The 20,634-nt window shown below is 39.6% G+C and overlaps 1 protein-coding gene across 5 annotated transcripts in view; it reads left to right on the forward strand.

Moving 5' to 3' along the window:
- NLGN4X (neuroligin 4 X-linked) overlaps positions 1-20,634 on the forward strand; it is a 265,484-nt gene that overhangs the window by 72,984 nt on the left and 171,866 nt on the right. For all 5 annotated transcript variants that reach the window (XM_060769901.2, XM_060769900.2, XM_060769899.2 and 2 more), the window contains one exon: positions 466-1,336. In XM_060769901.2, coding sequence (XP_060625884.1) covers positions 865-1,336 — 472 coding nt within the window. In that variant the 5' untranslated portion in view covers positions 466-864. The remainder of the gene's footprint in view (positions 1-465; positions 1,337-20,634) is intronic.

Raw genomic sequence — 20,634 nt, forward strand, 5'->3', positions numbered from 1 at the left:
AAGGCAGCTCTGAACTTTGCAGGGGCAGAAAAGTAAATAAATAGTTAACATACATGCATAGTCACTTCCATTCAATTTATTTTATAAGATTTTTCAAGTTACTTGATTTTTAAATTTACTTTACATATGCACAGATGGCAGATGGTTCAGTAGTTCAGTAGTTGCATAGCTGCTGAGAAATGAAAAGTGCAGTGTCACTACTGCCTGAGGGAGATAGCAGCTTCCATTTAATGCTCTCTTCCTGAAGGACGATGTCTCACCATTGCATGCAACCCAATAACTTAAGAGGCTATTGCAGTTTCCTATGTCCTTAAATAATCTGTACGGTGTATTCTTGGAATGCTTATCTCAGAGGGATGGATGGAGGAGATAGCAATGTAGGAAAAGACATTGGAAATACCATATTTAATACTGTCAGTGACAAACATGCTAATTTTTGTTCCTTCTTCCTTTCTTTTTGTGTAGGTTTATCCATGATGTTGGAGCTAACAGAAAGGAGTCATTGTCCCAATACAGCGGAGTAGACATAGAGCATCTTGCCACCTCTTCTTGGATAGTGACATCGGCATTAAGATAAGCAGGATCAAGGGATGGGCTTTAGGCCCAAGGACTCCCTTCCTTGTTGCATCTCTGGAATTGGTCGATGGTCAGTCTTTTGAGATATACATCATACTCCTTGGGAGTTTTCTTCCTGCGTTACTGAAATTACCTGTTGCCCTTAATTCATTTTGCTTGGTAAAAAATCTTCCTCCCCCTTCTCCCCACCCATACTCTCACACACAATTTTTGGGAGATCATTTCCTGGCTTATCTGATTTTTCTGCCTGGGTGTAGAAGACATAGCCTGCTGATGTTGATGTAAACCATGTCAAGGCCAATGGGACTCTTATGGCTGCCTTTGATCTTTACTCCCGTTTGTGTCATGTTGAATTCCAACTTCCTCTTCTGGATCACTGCTCTGGCGATAAGGTTTACACTTATTGATGGACAAGCACAATATCCTGTTGTAACCACGAATTATGGCAAAATCCGTGGTGTAAGAACACCCTTGCCCAATGAGATCCTTGGTCCTGTGGAGCAATACTTGGGAGTCCCTTATGCCTCTCCTCCAACTGGGGAGAGACGTTTTCAGCCTCCAGAGCCTCCATCATCATGGACCGGTATACGGAATGCCACACAGTTTGCTGCTGTCTGCCCCCAATACCTGGATGAGCGGTCCCTGCTTAACGACATGCTGCCTGTTTGGTTTACTGCCAACTTGGATACTGTGATGACATATGTGCAAGATCAAAATGAAGATTGTTTATATCTAAACGTCTATGTGCCGACTGAAGATGGTAAGCATATTATTTGGTTGTAAAGCTGGCCAGTTATGCTGTCTGCTACAAAATAGTGAGGTTCTACTGTACAGGATTCTGCGCTTTCTTCTTCTCATGTTGAGGACTGGCTAATTTTCTTCTTGGCTCATGTTAGGTCAAAATATGATAAAATAATGGTAGGTTTGCATTTGATATGCTGGTATCACAATGATATGCTGTATACCTTCAATATCTAACACATTTCTACTTTCAGATGACACCTATATCCATACAAGTTTCACTACTATGGTTGTTCATAGAGGAAAAGTCAACAAATTATTTTTTTCAAAATGTCTTAAAGCCTCATAAAAAGGAGTAATCACATTGTGAAATATTAAGGTGCATCAGTATTAAATTAATATTATAGGCTGTCTAGATGATATTGGAAAAATATCTATAATTAATTTTACTTAGAATATGAGGTGCATTTTTGAGGGAGGGCATCATTAATTTTGCCAGTGCTTGCTGTACAGGAAGCATTGCTTTATCATTATTAAATAAACATTTGCAGTATAAGACCTCATGATTTTTGGAAGAGAAATATTGTATAACATTGTTGACCCTGGCAATTTAAAATGGGCTAATCAATAGTTGTGGCAAAATAACAAAGAAGAACCAACAGTTGCTTTCAGAAGCAATGTCCTTCCTTAATATGTTCTGTGTTGATTTCATTTAGTGGAATTTTCATATTATATTAATGTCTAGAATGTAATCTTCTTATTGTCACCTATAGTTGATTTGATTGGTTCATTGCATTGTTTTTCTCTGTCTAAAACATCGATTTCATAGTTGATTAAAATAATATGTTTCTACTTCATTTGATAAGGAGAAAGTATTGGTACTGGTAAACTACCCAAATCAGATTATTTCATTTAGATCTGATTAATAAAATGTGCACTTTGTCTTTGATTTTTTTTTAAAAAAAAATACCGTTGCTTGTTACCTAAATGCATCATTTGATCATTGAGACTTCTGTAATTCTCTTGCTTTGCTGCTTAATTGAGAAATTATTCAGCCAACAATAATACAGATGATAAAAAGTAGGGGGGAAATCTAGAATCCCAAGACTCTATCAAGTTTTTACCATCAGTGTTGTTGCTTGCTGGAATGAAAATTTCACTGGTCACTTTATCACAGATCTATTAATATAATCGCCACCACAAATAATAACAAAATAAACTATACTTGAAATCCAAGTCATGACCATTTCCTCAAACTGGGAACGACTTACCATATGTGCTCTACTGTGAACTCTATGCTTCCACCTGCTGTTTCTCTTGGCACACTGCAAAAGCTGAGCTGTTGCTTCAGGCTGATGTCCTCTCTTGGATCGTTCTTGCTCCTGCCTGTGACTTGCTTTTCCGCAGCTTCTGTTGTTTCCTTCTGAGAGGAATGGATGGGCCTTCAAGGTGAGATGCAGAAGATCCAAGGTTGAATATGAAGGGCCTTACAGTGTTGTAACCAAAGCAGTGAAAGAACAGCACAGCAGGGCAGCCATATCCTCTCGCTCCCACCCCCGTTGCAAGTGCGGTTTGTGGGGATGGGGAGAGAGCCTTCTTGGTGGTGCCCCCCCCCTGGCTTCGGAACTCACTACCTGGGGAGATTAGGCAAGCACCCATCTTGTCAGCCTTTAGGAAAAGCTTGAGAACTTGGCTGTTCCACCTTGCTTTTGATGAATGACTAACAAATCCCCATACCATGACCGCCCCAGCATAAACTTGCCATCTCAATGCACTTTTCTTCATCCCCTAGCGGGAAAATTAAACCCCATAGCTCGTCCCATCCATATCTCCTACCAGATAAATTACTCCATTTATCTCACACAATCTCCCCTGTTTTTATCCTTGCATTTGGCCCAGCCCATTTTGTTCAACTCTTTGCTTTTAAATTTTCATCTTACCTCATACCCGGTGTTTTATCCCACTGTGTTATTTCTCTTTTATTGTTTGCATTTTATTTGAGTTATTTTCTGCTGTATGTATTTTATTTTGTTTATTGTGTTTGTTGGGCTTGGCCTCATGTTAGCCACCCCGAGTCCCTGAGGGGAGATGGTGGCTGGGTATAAATAAAGTTTGATAATAATAATAATAACAATAATAATAATAATAATACCTTTAGTGGAATATCTTTGTGTCTCAACTCTAGTGGGAAGAGGAGAACTCATGAGTCAACATTCTGAAGAAAAGCATTTTTCAGAGTTCTCTAGCCACATACAATGCCTTTTTTTTTACAGTTCTCTAAAAAATGCAATATGGAATAATGTAAACTCCTAGTTAACCAGCACCCATAGGAATTAGTAAATGTTGGATCAATGTTATCTCTGGTGATTTAAGAGTTACTCTTTAAAATTGCCTAATATTATACTCCATACTATACCATACCATATTTTTAAATGATTTTTATTAGGGAATAACATAAATGACATTAAACAAACACTTATTAGACACAAAAATGATTAAAATATCTTATACATACCTAAGATACTGGTTTTTATACAATGAAATTGGGTGAACATCATAAAAAGAAAAGTGAGAGTATAGAGACAAAAAAGGAAGGGGAGGAAAGAAAAAAAACCATACCATAATTTTTGTATTGACTTGATATTAAAAATGAAATATAATAATTAAAAGTACAAAGACAAAGAAAGACAAGCTTACATATTGTAACACAGATTGTCCTGTCTTTTCTTCCCTTCCTTTCTCTTCACTTCTTTTTCTTTTCTCCCTTCCTTCCCCTCATACCTTTTCTCCTTTCTTTCTCTTACTTTCTTGTCTCTTTTTTCTTCCTTTCCCCTCCTTCTTTCCCTCTTCTTTTCCTCTTTCCTCCCTCTTCCTGTCCCTCATGCACATGTCTACTTTCTTTCCCAATGACCTCACTTCATCTAGCAACAGTCAATCCAGTGACATCACAGAAGGGACACTTCACCTAGCAACAGCTTTTGTGGTACAAATGGATACATATTCATATGTGCATGCACATGTTGGCATATATAGAAGGTGGGGAGAGAAGATGATATTCCTGTCTGAGTGCTGTCACTTTAATTAACTGCTCTAAAATGTTTTCTGGTATAGATACCAGATTGACTGAACAGTTAACCCCCCCCCCCGCCTTTCTTCAGTCTGCTGAGATTTCCACTTATCCAATTCTCCAGGAATGTTGCTGGTGTTTTTGAAATTACTTTTTGCGGTTCTTTTAGTACCCTCTGGACAACAAGTTTGCTTTCTAACAAATATCAATACAGTTGCAAACTCCCATTACTCTTCCATTTACTCCATTGCTCTTTTCTGAATGTTTGTTCATCTATTCCAGGAAAGCAGCATCCACATTTGCATTGGTAATCTGCAATAGGCCCCAACAGTGTCATCCTTCTTTCTCTTCCCTTTAATTTTTACACAAATGTCCCCAATCTACTTTCCAGGATTAAAGTCATGGATCTCTACACAGGTATAACCATAACAGACATGTAATGCTCATCTCTCTCTTTCCTCTTTATTTATCTGATGTAGGGTTTGTCATCTATTACTACATTCCAGTCATGACACTCCTCCAGTCAGGTTTCAGTATTGTTATTCCTATTCTGTCATATTTACTTTGCTGTTCTAAGAATTCAAGTTCATTTTGCTTATTTCCCACTCTTTGTATTAGTATGGAGACATCTGAAACCCCGGGTCATTTCCCTTAGCTACTTATTTAGGGTTTTCCCCCTCCCAATGTTGGATTCTTCAATTATCTGCCTAGCTCTTGCTGAACTCCTGCTCTTTTTTACATAATTCTATGCATGTTGCTCACTTTTCCTGTACATGGAGGTTTTGAATGAAAGTAGTATTTCCAGAACAATTAACATTTGTTTCATGGTTTTGCACTTTCAGTCCCACTCCTTTCACTTATGCACCAAAATGCTTTTGGTTTTTTGGAGAAGCACAAACATTTGGTGTCATTCTGCAGCATGGCATAGGCAAAGGCTTTGACATAACTATTCTGGGGAAAACAAACAAGCAGAAGCCAAAAGAAGGATTTAATTTAAAAATAATATTCTGAGTTGAAATTTATCACCCAGTCATTAATTTACTTGCACTGGCTTGATGACAGATTTGTTCACTTAATTCTCAGTAACTTGAGATCTCTATGCTAAGCTCTTTTGTAATGCAATTAGCATGGTCTGCTACACTTTTGTTCTAAAGAGCTAAAGACTAATTCAAAAGATTAATTCAAGTAACAAGGGCTTCCACACTAAAGACAAGTATAACACCAGCTGCCCCCCCCCCCCAAACAGCTATGTATAATGGAAATGATCCAAAGCTTTTCAATGCACTTTTAATTATAGATGACCAAAAGAAACAATTGTCTCTCTACCCTTACACCTCTGTGCATAAACTCTGGCATTTTGGAATGGTCACTCAAGCAACTAACAGAAGGATCTGTAAGATGATGCATGTGGAACTTGGGGTGGGGGTGTAATGTACAAGTCATTGATTTCCATATTTCTGTAGGAATCATATCTTAGACAATAGTGCCCTTAATTGTTTTTGTTTTACTAGGAGCATTTTGGACTTGCGTAAGAGTAATAAGAAATGTGCTTCATGGGAATGGTGAATTGTTGGTAGGACAGTCATCCTTTGCCTACCTCTTGTATGATGTAATAACGAATAATGTATACTTAGTTCAGAAGGTACTAAGGATATAATTCAGAGGGCAGCTTTACAAACAAGAACAATGGGTAAAGTATGATATTCATATAATGAATGCAAAGTGAAAGTTACTTGATGTAAAGATAGGATTTTTTTGGGGGGGGGGTGTCATGTAGTATGTACGAACTTACCTATATGGAAGCTCTTCTGTTGAGATGTACACATTAGTCTCTTGCAACATACTTAAAACTGTCTAGATCCAGTTGGTGTCAGTAGGCTCTATAAAGTATGATTTAGTTTGCAATGACATTTCCAGTTTCTGCTCCTTAACCTCCTTTAAAAGTATCTGGCAAAATCTGTACATTTGTGGATTCAGAAGCTACAACTGGACCATTCAGTGGGAGTAGACTCTTCAAAGGAAGCATTAAGATTCAGGAAAACACCATGTTGAGAAGATACCATCATATATTTAAGCTAAGATGACTCATTTACTGTCTTGGTAAGGTCTGTGATACTGTGGTTCAATTTAAAGACCTTGGCTTGATGCGAAAAAATGAGACAACAGAGAATTATCAAGAATGAAAACAAAAGGACAAATACACCACCTAGTTTTCCACCCTGGTCAAACTGAACCAGGCAGTAATAAGTAGAGTTGTGCCATTTGGGCAAACTGTAATCCGTTTTGGTGTCCCAGATTTTGGTGGGGGCCCCAATCAGTTTTTTGGGAGCTTCCTGAATTTGAGGGGAAAAGAAATACATTTTTTATCCAGGAAGTCTAAAGATTTGTTTTCAATCTGGCCCACTGGTGGCAATGGGGGAACTTCCCAGGCCCCCCTTCCCATCATTTTAGGCATTGTTTGTCCTTAGACCTTCATTAAGAACTGAATGAAAAGCACCAGAGTTGGGATACCACTCTTTCTGGGAACGTTTGTGCTTATATCCTTCATTAAGACCTGGATTGAAAGCATCAGAGAAAAGATACCACTCTTTCTGGCATCATTTATGCTTATATCCTTTATTAAGACTTGGATTAAAAACATCAGAATTAAGATGCCACTTTTTCTGGGATCCTTTCTGTCTTCAGAGGAGACCTGGGTTTAAGGCAAAGGGTTAAGAAACTCTGCTTTATGGGATCCTTTCCCTTCTGACTTTAGAGGAGACCTGGGTTTAAGGGGAGGGCTTAAGAAAACCCACTTCCTGGGATCCTTTACCTTTTGTCTTTAGAGCAGACCTGGGTTTAAGGGGAGGGCTTAAGAAACCCCACTTCCTGGAATCCTTTCCCTTCTGTCTTTGAGAAGATCTGGGTTTAAGGCGAGGGCTTAAGAAACCCTGCTTCTTGCTGACCTTCTAGCAGCTGCCTCCCTCCCCACACTCCATGTGTAACTGAAAGGAACTGAAAGCAGCCAGTTTTTCGACAGCCACTGTTTTGTTGCTACCTAGAAAAAGTGACGATGGAGTCCATGCTGTTTCGGGCATCTGAACCAGCTGAACCAGCCAGAGACCATTTTTTTAAAAAAGGGATCCATGCACAAGCCTAGTAGTAAGCACATTTAATTTTGGATAGTATCAAATAAATATAGAAGCACCACTTAAACTGCTTCTCAAATGCTATCAAAGATTTCTTCTCATTCTCCATTTACTTGTGAAAATGGAAAGATATTGCTCTTTGATATTTCACAATAGATTGAAAAAACCCTGTATGCCTATTATGTGTGTTGTTGAATTTCTGGTGCTAGAATGCTGAGAACAAAGATGACACTACTGAAGAAACAATTATAATCTTTTGTTCTCAGTATTTGCATGTATATTGAACGTGCACCTTTTGATGGTAGGTATCTTGAATCATTTGGAAACCTGTGTGGTTTTCATCTGAAAATCAGCAGTTAAGTACACCCAGAGAGTTATTGACTTTTTGGGGGCTGAAGATTTTTCATTTTCGCTTTGGATTTTGCTGCCAGAATTACTGCCCATAAGACACTTTTATTTATCTCTACAGTGAAAAGTTCTCACTTTCTCCACTATAAACCTCTTCCTTTTGAAAATTGCCTGAGATTCTGTTTATAGGATGATGCCCTCTATATGTCACAGCTCAGTAGCTCCCCCCAGCCCCCCACCCAACCCTTGGCATAGTGCAGATGTAATCTGCTTTATCATTTTCACCTCAACTGACTTGGGATTTACTGTTTCTGTATGCTTCCCTCTAGGAACAAAGTGCTTAGTCATTTGAGTCCTGGCCCAGGACATGAGAGGAATTACTTAATGGCCCCAACTTGGCTTAATAATCTGTAGTGCGAAAATACTTGTAAAGGTCAGAATGGAGAGGATCAGATAATAAGCATAATTGATTCACCCAGGAGGATCTCATAGTCAAGTTGGTTGGGGAAAATAAATTGTGGTTTTGAAGCTAGAGTTTGTTTATTTTGTTTTTGTCTTATTCTTTCTTATCCTCTCTATTTTATCCTTATAAATAACTTGTTAGGTGGGTTGTGCAAAGAAGAACCTATTTTTGATGCAAACAAAACCCATGCATTTTCAGTAAAATAATGAGCCTTTATATAACTTAAGTTTATATGCTTCTACCTTCCATCTTTTCCTTTCATTCATTTCTGAGCAGGATATTGGAAACTTTTGTTTTGATTTTAAACAGATTGTGGTTTTTATTTTTATTCCAGAACTTTCAGAATTGTTGCTAATGTAAATTCTACTGTGTAAAGAAGGTGATGTTTTGATTCTGTGTTATAGTTGTTTTTGGTCAAACCACAATTTAAAGTGGTACCATGTCCAAAGGACAGTTACCATGAATTCAACCTAGTAATCCTTCCATTAAGGTTGCCTTACAGCTGCTGCTACAAAAAGCACAAATTCACTACAAGTTGTGGTACACAAAACACAAAGGTAAATATATTCTTTCAGCTAATATAATGCAATATTGAACAATTAACAAATTTATATAGTGTGGCATACAGCAGTATACAATGAATTACAAGCTGTGGTTTACACATTGATTATACAACCGTAGCAAAAAGAGTCTTTCTTGGTGTAAAGCCAACTTTTCTATAGGGCATGAAGTCCCTTACTCTAGAGAAGGATACTCTTGAGTGAAGTTTTTAGTTTCTTGTAAGAAGATACCCACACTTCTCTTGAGGGCATAAAGTCCCTTACTTTAAAGAAAGTTACTATTGAGTAAGTTTGAGTTTCTTGTACAAAGGTATCCACGACCAGTTTCAACTAAAGGGGGAATTGTGACAGGGATCCTGTTTCTGCCTAAAGTACTGGAGATCACTCATGCTCCGGGGAGGGGGGGGGGGGTGAATGCTAACTTCTTGATTGACAGAGAAATAAACCCCAATGATAATAACAATTGCTACCCAGTAAGTGGAGAACAGAGGGATTAGGATGGAAATTACTGCATATGACCATAACTGTGGTTCTCACAAACTCGTAAGATAAAAAATATTATTTATTTAGCAATATGATACTTGGAATTAACCAAAAGTGAAAATATTCTACTGTTGAGACTAAACTGAGAAATGTTTTGTTTTATTATTTCTATAAATAATTTTTGCTGTGACCATTTCTATAGCAACCTTCAACAATGTTCAACCATTAAAATAAACCAAATATATTTTTCACATATGGCCCAGATCTTAATATTTCCTTTATTTTTATTCTTCTGTTTTTAAACTTTCACCAATGTATTCCCCTTCTCAGATTACTAAAGAATGTCTCTATTTCTATTTTCTTTGTCCAATGTGGACAATTATTCATTCATACAAATATTGATATTAGGATTTCTTTTCATCTAGTCCTATGTTTGGAAAGTTTTCTTTTAGGGTAGGTTTACTATCATGTCTGCTTCTATTGGTTGTGCCCCCTCCTCCTTAAGAACTATGGTAACTTGTAGCACCCTGCCATAGAAAATGTGGAATAAGTGGTGTAGACACCACATTATCATTTTCCTTCCATGATGGCTAGAATAGTTTACTGGGTGTGGCATTATAGTGGCACCTAGTGACACAACATGGACATTTCCCAGGTTTAGGATGAAAATGAAACAAAATTCAACAAAACACAAAAGAAAACATAAAAATGAAAAACTCCAAACTCAACCCATGTGTTCCCATCTCAAAATGAAGTACATCTAAAAATAGAACTTACAAAAGCCTGCTCAGGTAACCAACCAAATTACATAATCGGTATTGATCGTATAAGCTCATACTTAACTATTCTTTTGAGACAGAGCAGTAAGCACTATGGTATATGCCACCTATGGTTTTTGAATCCAAGCAAATGTGAATCCAGTATTTATGTTATGAACATATGAAGGATTGAAGCAAGTATATGTTGTCTGTAAAATAGCTAGGCTAAGAAATCATGTGATATTATGTGGTCTTTTAAAGTGGTTTTCATTTATAACATGTTTTATCACCTCTATTGGTAAATAAAATTGTCCCATAACGCTAATAAGTAAATTGTACCTGGATGGAGCTCCTGATTGGATTATATAGTGAATCTATTTTAGGTAACACTTACTTCATTGACAGTTTACTTACCATGTGTCCATGTGTTCTTGTGTATAAATCACCCTCATGTGTACATTGAGGGTAGATTTTGGGGCTAAAATTTTGGATTTTGATGTGAGTCAATTGGATAAGTCAAAGGCTATTGACTTATGCATGATAAAGCACCAATGCTGTCTTGGAAGGCCAGCCGCTAGGCTACTGCTGTTGCAATTTTCCATCCGGACATACAGAAAGTCCAGGATTGGGCCACAGTAGAGAGTGTAGAGGAGGGTGTTTTTTTTCCTGTCAGGCTATTCTTAGATGGACTAGACTCTCAACTTTTACCTCTCTACTAAGAAAAGAGGATGTTTCTTTTTTTATAAAAGAGTTAAGCACAGGCAGTTCCCAAGTTTCAAACTTGCATTTTATGTAAGTTGGAACAGGTACATTTTTAAGAATTCACTTCACTTTTTGTTCCTGTGACAATTGGATTTTGAAAAAAAATGACTTGTTATGGAAACTATGAAGGACATCTTTCCCCCCATGATATAACTCTTACAAGACTTAATTTCCCTACCTACGGGTAGATTTCTCTCACTTCCTGTTGTCTCATCTATTCTTAACTATGTGCTGTGTATAAGTCAACCACAGAAGTAAACCATAGCAGAGCACCTGATGAACCAGCCTGGACACAGCATATTATTTGAGAACACAGAAATGCTGGACCACACCAACAACCACCATGTCAGACTACACAGAGAAGCCATTGAAATCCACAAGCATATGGACAATTTCAACAGAAAGGAAGAGACCATGAAAATGAACAAAATCTGGCTACCAGTATTAAAAAAACCTCTAAAATTACAACAGCAAAACAGCAGAGAGGAAACAACCAGGCACATCTTAACACCTCTCAACAAAAGATTTTCCCAAGCTCAGCCAGGCCTTCAAATGCTAATGAAGGTGGTCAGTTGAAACATTCACACTTATCTCCAGCAGAGAAGAGCTCTTTGCCCCACCCCAGCCATTCCACAGATATATAAACCCATTGTCCTAATTCCAACAGACCTCACTACCTCTGAGGATGCTTGCCATAGATGCAGGCAAAACGTCAGGAGAAATGCCTCTAGAACATGGCCCTATAGCCCGAAAAAACCCACAAGAACCTCGTGATTCCAGCCATGAAAGCCTTCGACAATACATTAAATCAGATATTTATAAATCGGGGACTGCAGGTACTTACACTGATAAGTGTTTTATAAAAAATAAGTACCTGTTGACAAATTTACCCAGGTTTTTTTTTCGTTGATTTTGTAACTAAAATTTCTGGACTTATATATGAATATATACAGCAATATTTAAACATATATAAAAGTTTGTTCTTGTTAATATTGTGTTGGATTTTTACATTTATAACAAGGGCCTTTCTTTATGTGTAAGATGCAGATGTGTTTTTTCCCTCTTTATTCAGTTGTCCCACTCCCTTTATTGCGTGCTCCAATTATTGTATTGCAATTACTTCCAAGGTGAGTTTAGATCTTTTATATCATACCTTTATATCATGACTATCGTAACACTTGTTATTCCATCCCTCTCCATTTGTCAGTTAGCAAATCCTGAATGGCAGGCTAAAATATGATTAACACAGAAAGGCCTATACCTCAAAATCTTTATGCTGGTTCATTGCCAAATCATGCAAAAGGTAAATTGCTTTGCATGCGAGTCCACAAAATCTGATTAAATACATTATACTACATCATATGATTTTTGCCTGGTAGAAATACACTGTGTTGTTATGGAGACAGACCATGAAATTAGATTTGAAGGAAAGGTTTGAAAGTGAGCAACTCTGTGAGAGTCAAATTCACACTTGCAATTCCTATCCTAATACAGATTTTGTTGTAACTTCCCCGAGTGAAGAAATGAATAACATCACTCAATAAAATTAATGGTATAACATTGGAACCCATATAAATCATTTTATAGCTTCCATTTTTCATCTAAAAGCAAACAGTATTTTCTTGTTTTCAGTATTATAACAGCTTTGAGTTGTTTACTTCCCTTTAAAACAAAGTAATCCATTTCCACTGAGCAGTTTAGCTTGGCTACATCAATCATAGTTATTATCAAGGTTTTTTTTGTTTTGTTTTTTTAAAAAAAGAGGAAATAAAAAAGAAATGTATAGAGAAATGGGGTGGAGATGTAGAAAAAGCAATGAGAAAGCAAGAATCATCTCGAAGAGACAGGGAAACTATTAAGCTATTTCTATAAATATGTTAGGATCCAAGAGTCCAGGGTAGTCCGTATCACAATTCTAGTCTTGATCTAACAAAGGTAGATAAGAAGGTGCTGCCTTGGTGAAATCTATAACAGTTTATTGCAAACAATTTTATAAGCAAAGAAAGTAGAAGAAAGAACACGTAAATTAATAAGGGTGTGCAATTCGGGTAAACCCTGTGCCATTTTCAGTATCTGGTTTTCAGCTAGCCACAATCTGCTTTTTCAGGAGTTGTCTGAATTTGGGCGGACAAAATGCCATTTTTTGATTCAGCAGCCAGAAAATCTGCTTTCGATCCAGGAAGATTGGCCCATTGGCGGCAATGGGGGAACTTCTGAGCCTCAGGGGAGGGTGCTTCCTCCATCAATGTTCAACATTTACACAAATGACCAGCAACTGCCAGAAGGGACAGAGAGCTTCATATATGCTGATGATTGTGTCATTACTGCTCAAGCAGGGAGCTTTGAGATGGTTGAACAGAAACTCTCTGAAGCTCTAGGTGCCCTTACTGCCTATTACAGGGAAAACCAGCTGATCCCTAACACATCTCCAGCGCATCCCTTGTTTGGGTATCAGCCAGCACGTCAATGACTTAAATCAAGAAATAGTTTTCTAAGATCTACAGAGACACTCGCTGGAACACCTCAGCAAGCGAGAGTCCAAAAGTGGCAGGCTCAAACCCAGAACCTCAACCAATGGCTGATACCAAATGAGAGACTCCCCCCAGGATGCAGAGCCAACTTCAAAAAATGGGGCTACAAAGTGGAATCCACAACATGCGAGTGTGGAGAAGAGAAAACCACAGGCCACCTGCTGCAATGCAACCTGAGCCCCGCCACATGCACAATGGAGGACCTCCTCGCAGCAACACCAGAGGCACTCCAAGTGGCCAGCTACTGGTCAAAGGACATTTAATCAACTACAAAGCTTGCAAACTCTGTTTTGTCTGTTTGTTAAAAATTTGTTAAAATGTAATACAATTGTCTGGTTGATACTGACACGATAAATAAATAAATGACCATCTATGAAATAATGAGACCAGACACAGAGAATTGGGTTAAAACAAGGATCTTGTCATTTGATCTAGAACCTCTTGAATTGAATTGTGCTTGGGGATGAGGCCAGATGTACACCAGTGACCACTTTCACAGCCTTCCCTTGGGTGAAACAGTTAACCCTAAGGACAATCCCAGTTAATTATCACCTGTAGGGCAAACCCAGGGCCCTCCATCACAAGTCCCAAGAGAACAAATTACTTCAAGACACCTAGGTCCCAGAACCTAAAGAGGCTATTCCAGACCTCTGCCCTTCACCAAAGGGACGTGGCAAAATGTACATTAAACCACTATATTCTCCTTCTGATATTTACCAATAATTGATGCCACTGTTAGCCAACTTTCAAAGTCTTTCATGGCACTTCCACACTGGGGAAAAACTTTGCTTCAGCATGGGTTTTTGTTCCCACACCCCCTCTCAAAACCTGGGCTTTTCTGGGGTATGTGTGTGTCTAGATGTTCTCCCAGTAACTACAGGGAGAGTGCTCAGCCACCCCCCCCCCCCCCACCACAAGTCTTAAAAGTGAAAAAACTTACCAGGCTGTTATTATGCAGCTCCAGAAGGCCTCGTGGCATGTCATTCTTACATGCCAGGAGGCCTGCCAGAGCAGCATAATGGCAGATGGTGTATATATTTTTTTACTTTTAAGGCTTTTGGGGTGGTTGTGGGGGGGGGGGGTGCTCTCTTGGTTCTCCAGGCTTATGAAGATGGAAAAATCAAGACGGCTGTGGGGATTGACCCTCGGGACTATCTAGGAATCAGTCCCCACAGAACCTATATCCCATTAGACCTTGGCCTTTCAGTAACGCCTGGGTCTAATGGGGTATCTAATTAATTTGCTTTTACCAAAGGCATCATTTGGATGCTGCAAGTCGTCTCTGCACCATGAGATGCAGAGCCAATCTTAAGAAATGGGGCTACAAAGTTAAATCCAGGACATGCGAGTGTGGAGAAGACCAAACCACTGACCACCTGCTGCAATGCAACCTGAGCCCTGCCACATGCACAATGGAGGACCTTCTTGCGGCAACACCAGAGGCACTCCAAGTGGCCAGATACCGGTCAAAGGACATTTAATCAGCTACCAAGTTTGCAAAATTTCCACCATTCTAGGAAATAAATACTTTAATTTTCTAAAAGGGATCGATATTTAGGCAACAAGCACCCACTCCAGCGTAGGAAGGCTTTTTTATCTGTTTGTTTGTTTAGTTCTGTTAGAAATGTAATACAATGTTCTGGTTGCGGATGACATGATAAATAAATAAATCATTTGGATGCCTCTGGTAAAAGCCTGACAGGTCCCTCATGTTGGGGCCTGTCTGGATGGGCCCTGTGATACAGTATTGGGTACCTGAAAAGCCCCATATATTAGGAAGAAAAGTTCTATCTGACCTGAAGTGATGCAAAGCTCACACTGCACTCACAACAAGATGATGGGCTGCATATTAAACATGCAAGAGGATGGCCTAAACCACCTATGGCTCTTCCTGCTGCACATGCCAATATTTTGTAGGCATTATCAATCTACTTTTCCTCTTGCCAATATCCACAAAGGCCATCAAATCACCTGTAGGAATGTAAAACATCTACTGCATTTGAATTGTGTCTATGCTGAAAGGGGCATATTTCAAAATATAAGTTACATTTAAATTTGTGCTAAGACTTTGCTACACTCAAAGTCTTACCAAAACAAAAGTGAAATATTTGCTCCATTAATTTCTCTCTCTCTCTCTCTCTCTCTCTCTCTCTCTCTCATCTTTGTTTTGCACTTTGAAAAACTTCACTTCACTTTATTTCTTCATTAGTTGATCTCCACCAAGGTGCTCCGAGTGACTTACAATTTAAAATAGCCTTTACACAATATAAAAACATTCAACATAAAAACATACAACAGTGACTATTTGGCAAACTGCACAACTGTTTAAAAAATTCTTATCCACTGGACAACAAATCTCTTCTTTTTCTTTCCTCCTTTGCTACCTCCCTTATAATTGCACCTTCTCATGATCATATTGCTTTAGGTTACTGTAGATCCCAGATAATGTCTCAGTTAAGAACAGTCATTTTCAGAGCCTCTATGTGATATCCAGTACAGAATGTTTGATGCAACAAGGAGTGGCACCCACTCCACGCTTCCCTTTCTGTGACTTAAGTCTTATACTTCTCCATTCCCAGGAGAACTACAAAAAAGAGAAGGAGCTTTGTAAAACTCCAAGAAAACTAGACCCTATTTAAAGAATCAAATAAGTTATTGTCGAAGGCTTTCAAATAAGTTATTACTACTTTGAGCTCTTTAGCATTGTGGTTCCATTGATTAACTTATTACTTCATTAATAATTTAATTCTTGAGAACAGTGAAGTTTCAATTTAAGTCAATTGAGTTAATTATCTGTGTTTGTAATGCAATTGATATTAATTTCTTCATTACTGTCAAAGCTTTATTGTTGTCCAACCTAGATAAACATTGATTTGGATATAGTGGATGTCAAGGAGGCTGATTCTGTAGTTTACTTTATTACCTTGTGTAGCTCTTCACTAGAAGTCAAAGTGGCCTGTGCAGGCTTAGCAATGAGACTTTTGTCCAGATATAAAATTTTCAGGTCTTCAGATTTTCAGGTTTTGAGACTAAAATTATAGATTTTGGTAAGAGCTATGGATAAGTTGAGGGTCAATCCTTGGAGAAGGGGGGGGCATGCCACCATTGAGTTGTTCAGATAGATGTCCAATTTGCATTTTATAAGAGACTCCCAAATTTTCAAATTGATGGGAAAATATTAAATTATCCTTAAAAACTGTAATTGATGTGTATGTCATCTCTTGCTTAAGTCCCACCATGTATTTCCTGGTCCCAATGGCTGTTATCCTCTTGCCAATCCAGATTGATTTTCATTGGAACCAGGATGTGTGATAAAGGCATAAACACTTTTTATTTTCCTGCTCACATTGCAGTTTCAACTGGAACTGTAACCCCCCTCCCCCCATACACTTTGGGTTATTAGTGGCACATCTACCCTGACCATTTTTAGCGGGAGGGGCAGGTCTGGCATGCTGAATGCTGAATTGGCCCTGTAAAGAGTCCCCACAAAGACTTCCTCTGCAGAGGTGAAAGGGAGTGTGTGCTAGGCATACACACTAATTCCACCCCCACCCCCCCCCCCCACACACACACATGCTTGATATCAGCCAGAGCAATGGGGTGCTGAGGGAGGGGGGATGGGAGAGGAGGAAATTCCCTCTCTAATCATCCTTTTTTCCCAGCACTACCCATCACCTCATTTGACATCAGGGAAAATGACAGGAAACATGGAGGTCCCATGTTGCAGCCAGAGATTGCCACAATATGGGGGATGGGGGTGAGAGGCAAATGTCATTCCATGTCCCTGGGCCACCTGCACCTGGGGAAGTTGGGATAGCAGTGGGGACAGTTATAACCTGTGTTGTGTTGAGGTAGCCTTACCCTGCATTGCCACATATCATCCCTATATCTGGCATGTGGTTGCCATGGGGCTGATTCTAATCAACAATAACCTAAGTGATTAGACTAGGCAGGGCCTGAGTCAAGATTGTCTCAGCCTTGAAAATTCAGCAGTTACACCCGAGACCTATGGACAACCCCTTTTGCTTTTATAGGTGGCAGGCCCTGGTAATGTTACTGGAGGGATTTTAAAAGGAGCAACCCTTCTGTGATGTTATAAAGCACAAAAGCCTTAAGCAACAATAAGTTTCATTCCAAAAATAAAATAATAAGAAATATTTAAAGTTCAAGATGATTATGACGATACATTATTTATGCCTATTATAACAGCTGTCATTAAAGCGAACTAGTGGAGGATGATAAATCTTCTATAAAGCAGCTCTTTGTACCAGTTCAATGTAAACAGTGACTCAGGGGCAGAACCAATTATGGTACTTACTGGAATCCATGAGTCATACACGGAAATATCCTGCATATACATATGCAAATTTACATCTGAGCTATTACTCTGTCTAATTTATGAAAATGAAAACATTTTATTGTCACTATGGTTACAGAATGAGGAGTCAGGAACTTGCTCTTGAAACTGCAACTCATCCTCCAATCTGCTGCTATGCCTGTTTAATTCCCTTCCTGCTCTCTTTGCTGTAACATATAGATCATTGTCTTGCTTGCTTAGAGAGAGACCTTAGAGTTGGCAAATAAATGTAATAATTCTTTTTAAAAGACCTCTTCTCTTTTTCACTTTTCCCCTTTCTGTGGAAAATTTTAAATTAAAAATGAGATTGCATCACAGCAAAGAAACCAACTCCTTCTTATGGAGATAGTTTAAAATGTGCTTTCTGGTATTTTTTTCCTAAGGATGTTGCAGTTGTTCTAGGTTTTAAAAAATTATCCTTAATTTAGTGAACTACCAGCAGTTGGGCTCTTGTTTTTCTTGCCTTTTTTTTTCGCTGACTTACTTTCCTTGTCAGCTTTTTTTTTTTAATGATCAGCTTGGCCTGTTTCTTTTGTATAGTTTTACTTCTGAACAGCAAGCCCCACTTAGGGATTCATATGCTTGACATTTCCCTTTTACTCTTCCCCAGACATCCTTGTGATAATATATTTCAGAGACTTAGCTGCCTCTCACAACTGAATTTTAATAGTTTCCCCTCTTTCCCCTTGTTCATACACATGCCTTTGCTTTCTTCCTACATTTCTAGTGATGTCCTTATCTATAAAGGGCACTGCTTATTTTGAGACCATAAGATGTTAATCTGGGACAATCCTTTATCAATTTTCTGTCTTCAGCAAGGCCTTTCTATGCTAGGTTGCTGCCTGTTGAGGGCCCTTCCAGACAGGATATCCCTCCTCCTGTTTTTCACACCCCGCTGCGCCTCCTGATTTCATTTAATTTTTTTTATTAAGACAGATTAATTTTACACTTGCATGCATACATTTAAATAATAAAAACAAAATATCATCAGCTCCACTGGCTGCCAATTAGCTTCTGAGCACAATTCGAAGTGCTGGTGTTAACCTATAAAGCCCTAAATGACTCCGGCCCAGTTTACCTGTCCGAACGTATTCTCCCCTATGAACCATCTAGGTTGTTAAGATCGTCTGGAGGGGCCCTGCTCTTGGTCTCACCTGTGTCTCAGGCGCGTCTGGTGGGGACGAGGGACAGGGCCTTCTTGGTGGTGGCCCCTCAACTCTGGAACTCTCTCCCACTGGAGATCAGAACTGCCCCCTCCTTTCTGTGGTTCAGAAAATGGGTGAAAACCTGGTTATGGGGTTTGGCTTTCAACAAGTGAATCAATATTTCTGTGATTCTCTCTAAGCTCTCTAAGCGCCAACCTTTCTCTGGCGGTCGGTGGGCATCTTTACGCCCCCTCACCTTGGCAAAACAAGCAGAGGTGAGCGCAAAAACCCAAAGCACCCGGCAGACCCCAATGATGCTCACCCCTCAAGGGTGGGAGTCGGAGGGTAGGCTGTGGCAAGGTTAAGCGGGCCGAGGAAAGGGAAGCCGGCTTGAGCCAGGCATTCACTGCCAATCCAGCTCGGACATCACAGGAGATAGAAAACGATGAACTGGCTGTAGGAAAATCCTTGGCCAAGGAGAAACGTAAGTTTTTCCCCTGAGAATCCATCCCACCGTGGAGGGCTATTCCCTTAGGAAGGGCGTGTTGGAAGAGAAGCCTATTGTAAGGAGCCTGCTATTCTCTACTCATCCCATCCAAGGAATTTCCACCATTCTAGGAAATAAATACTTTTATTTTCTAAAAGGGATCGATATTTAGGCAACAAGCACCTACTCCAGCGTAGGAAGGCTTTACGTGGAGATGTGTAGGGACAGATAAAAGAAAATAAGGAATATAAGGAATCTGAGCTTATGGCAAATACAAGGCGCTTAGGTCACAGACCTGAAACTCCCTCCCATGCGGTTTAGGGAGATATCCCCTAAACCACAGCCAGCTGAAGAGGAAACGCCTCACCCAGAGACTCAATTAAGAATTAATTAAAACTCACCAAGCGAGATCTTTAAAGAGAAAGTTCAAGCGGACGGCGAGGAGGCGGGGAGCGTGCGCTCGCGCGAAGGAGGTGCCAAGAACTCCCGGAAACTCTGGAAGAGTGCACGAAAGCGCACGCGCGAAAGGGAGGAGGACAGGAGAATACTATCGCGAGATCTTCAGACCACCCTCAGACCATAACAATCAGACACATATAGAAGAGGGGAAGAGGAGAGGATTAGACGAGGGAAACCCCTCCTATCCAAACAAAAGGAATGAACCAAAGTGAGTAAAGAGTAAAGAGAGTAAAGAGAGAGGAATAAACAGGGAGAAGCAACGAAGTATCGAAGAGTGCTAAAAGAGAAAGAAGAGGAGCGGATATCCCATGGAGGAATCGGAGAGCCCAAGAGCAGTATGAGGTAAAGAACAACTAACGGAAGGGAGAAAGGGGAAGGGGGAAGAATATAAAGAAGGGGAGAAAGATCCCCGGAAGAGAAGGCAAGAGGGAGAAGAAAATCGATAAAGCGGGGGAAAGATCTACAAAGTGCTAAATTACCCCCACCATCTCTTAGAGAGATGAAGGGATAGAGGAAGATTTTGAGATCCAGGAAGAAAGGCAACCCCCCCCCAGTCTCGAATTCGGAACTTTGCCTGCTAGGACCGTCCTCCCCCTTCTAACCTTCCCTCCCCCAACCATCCAGACTCCTACCCCTCTTCTCACCCCTCTCCTCCCCCCCCCCCCCAGACTTTTCTCCCGCTGGGAACAAGAGGAAGAAATATAGAGATTAAGCGGATCAGAAAAAACAGAAAGTAGAGAAGCGCGTGGGGAGAAGTTCGTGAGTGCTC

Source organism: Anolis sagrei, chromosome 3, assembly GCF_037176765.1.
Source record: "Anolis sagrei isolate rAnoSag1 chromosome 3, rAnoSag1.mat, whole genome shotgun sequence".
Classification (NCBI taxonomy): Eukaryota; Metazoa; Chordata; class Lepidosauria; order Squamata; family Dactyloidae; genus Anolis; species Anolis sagrei.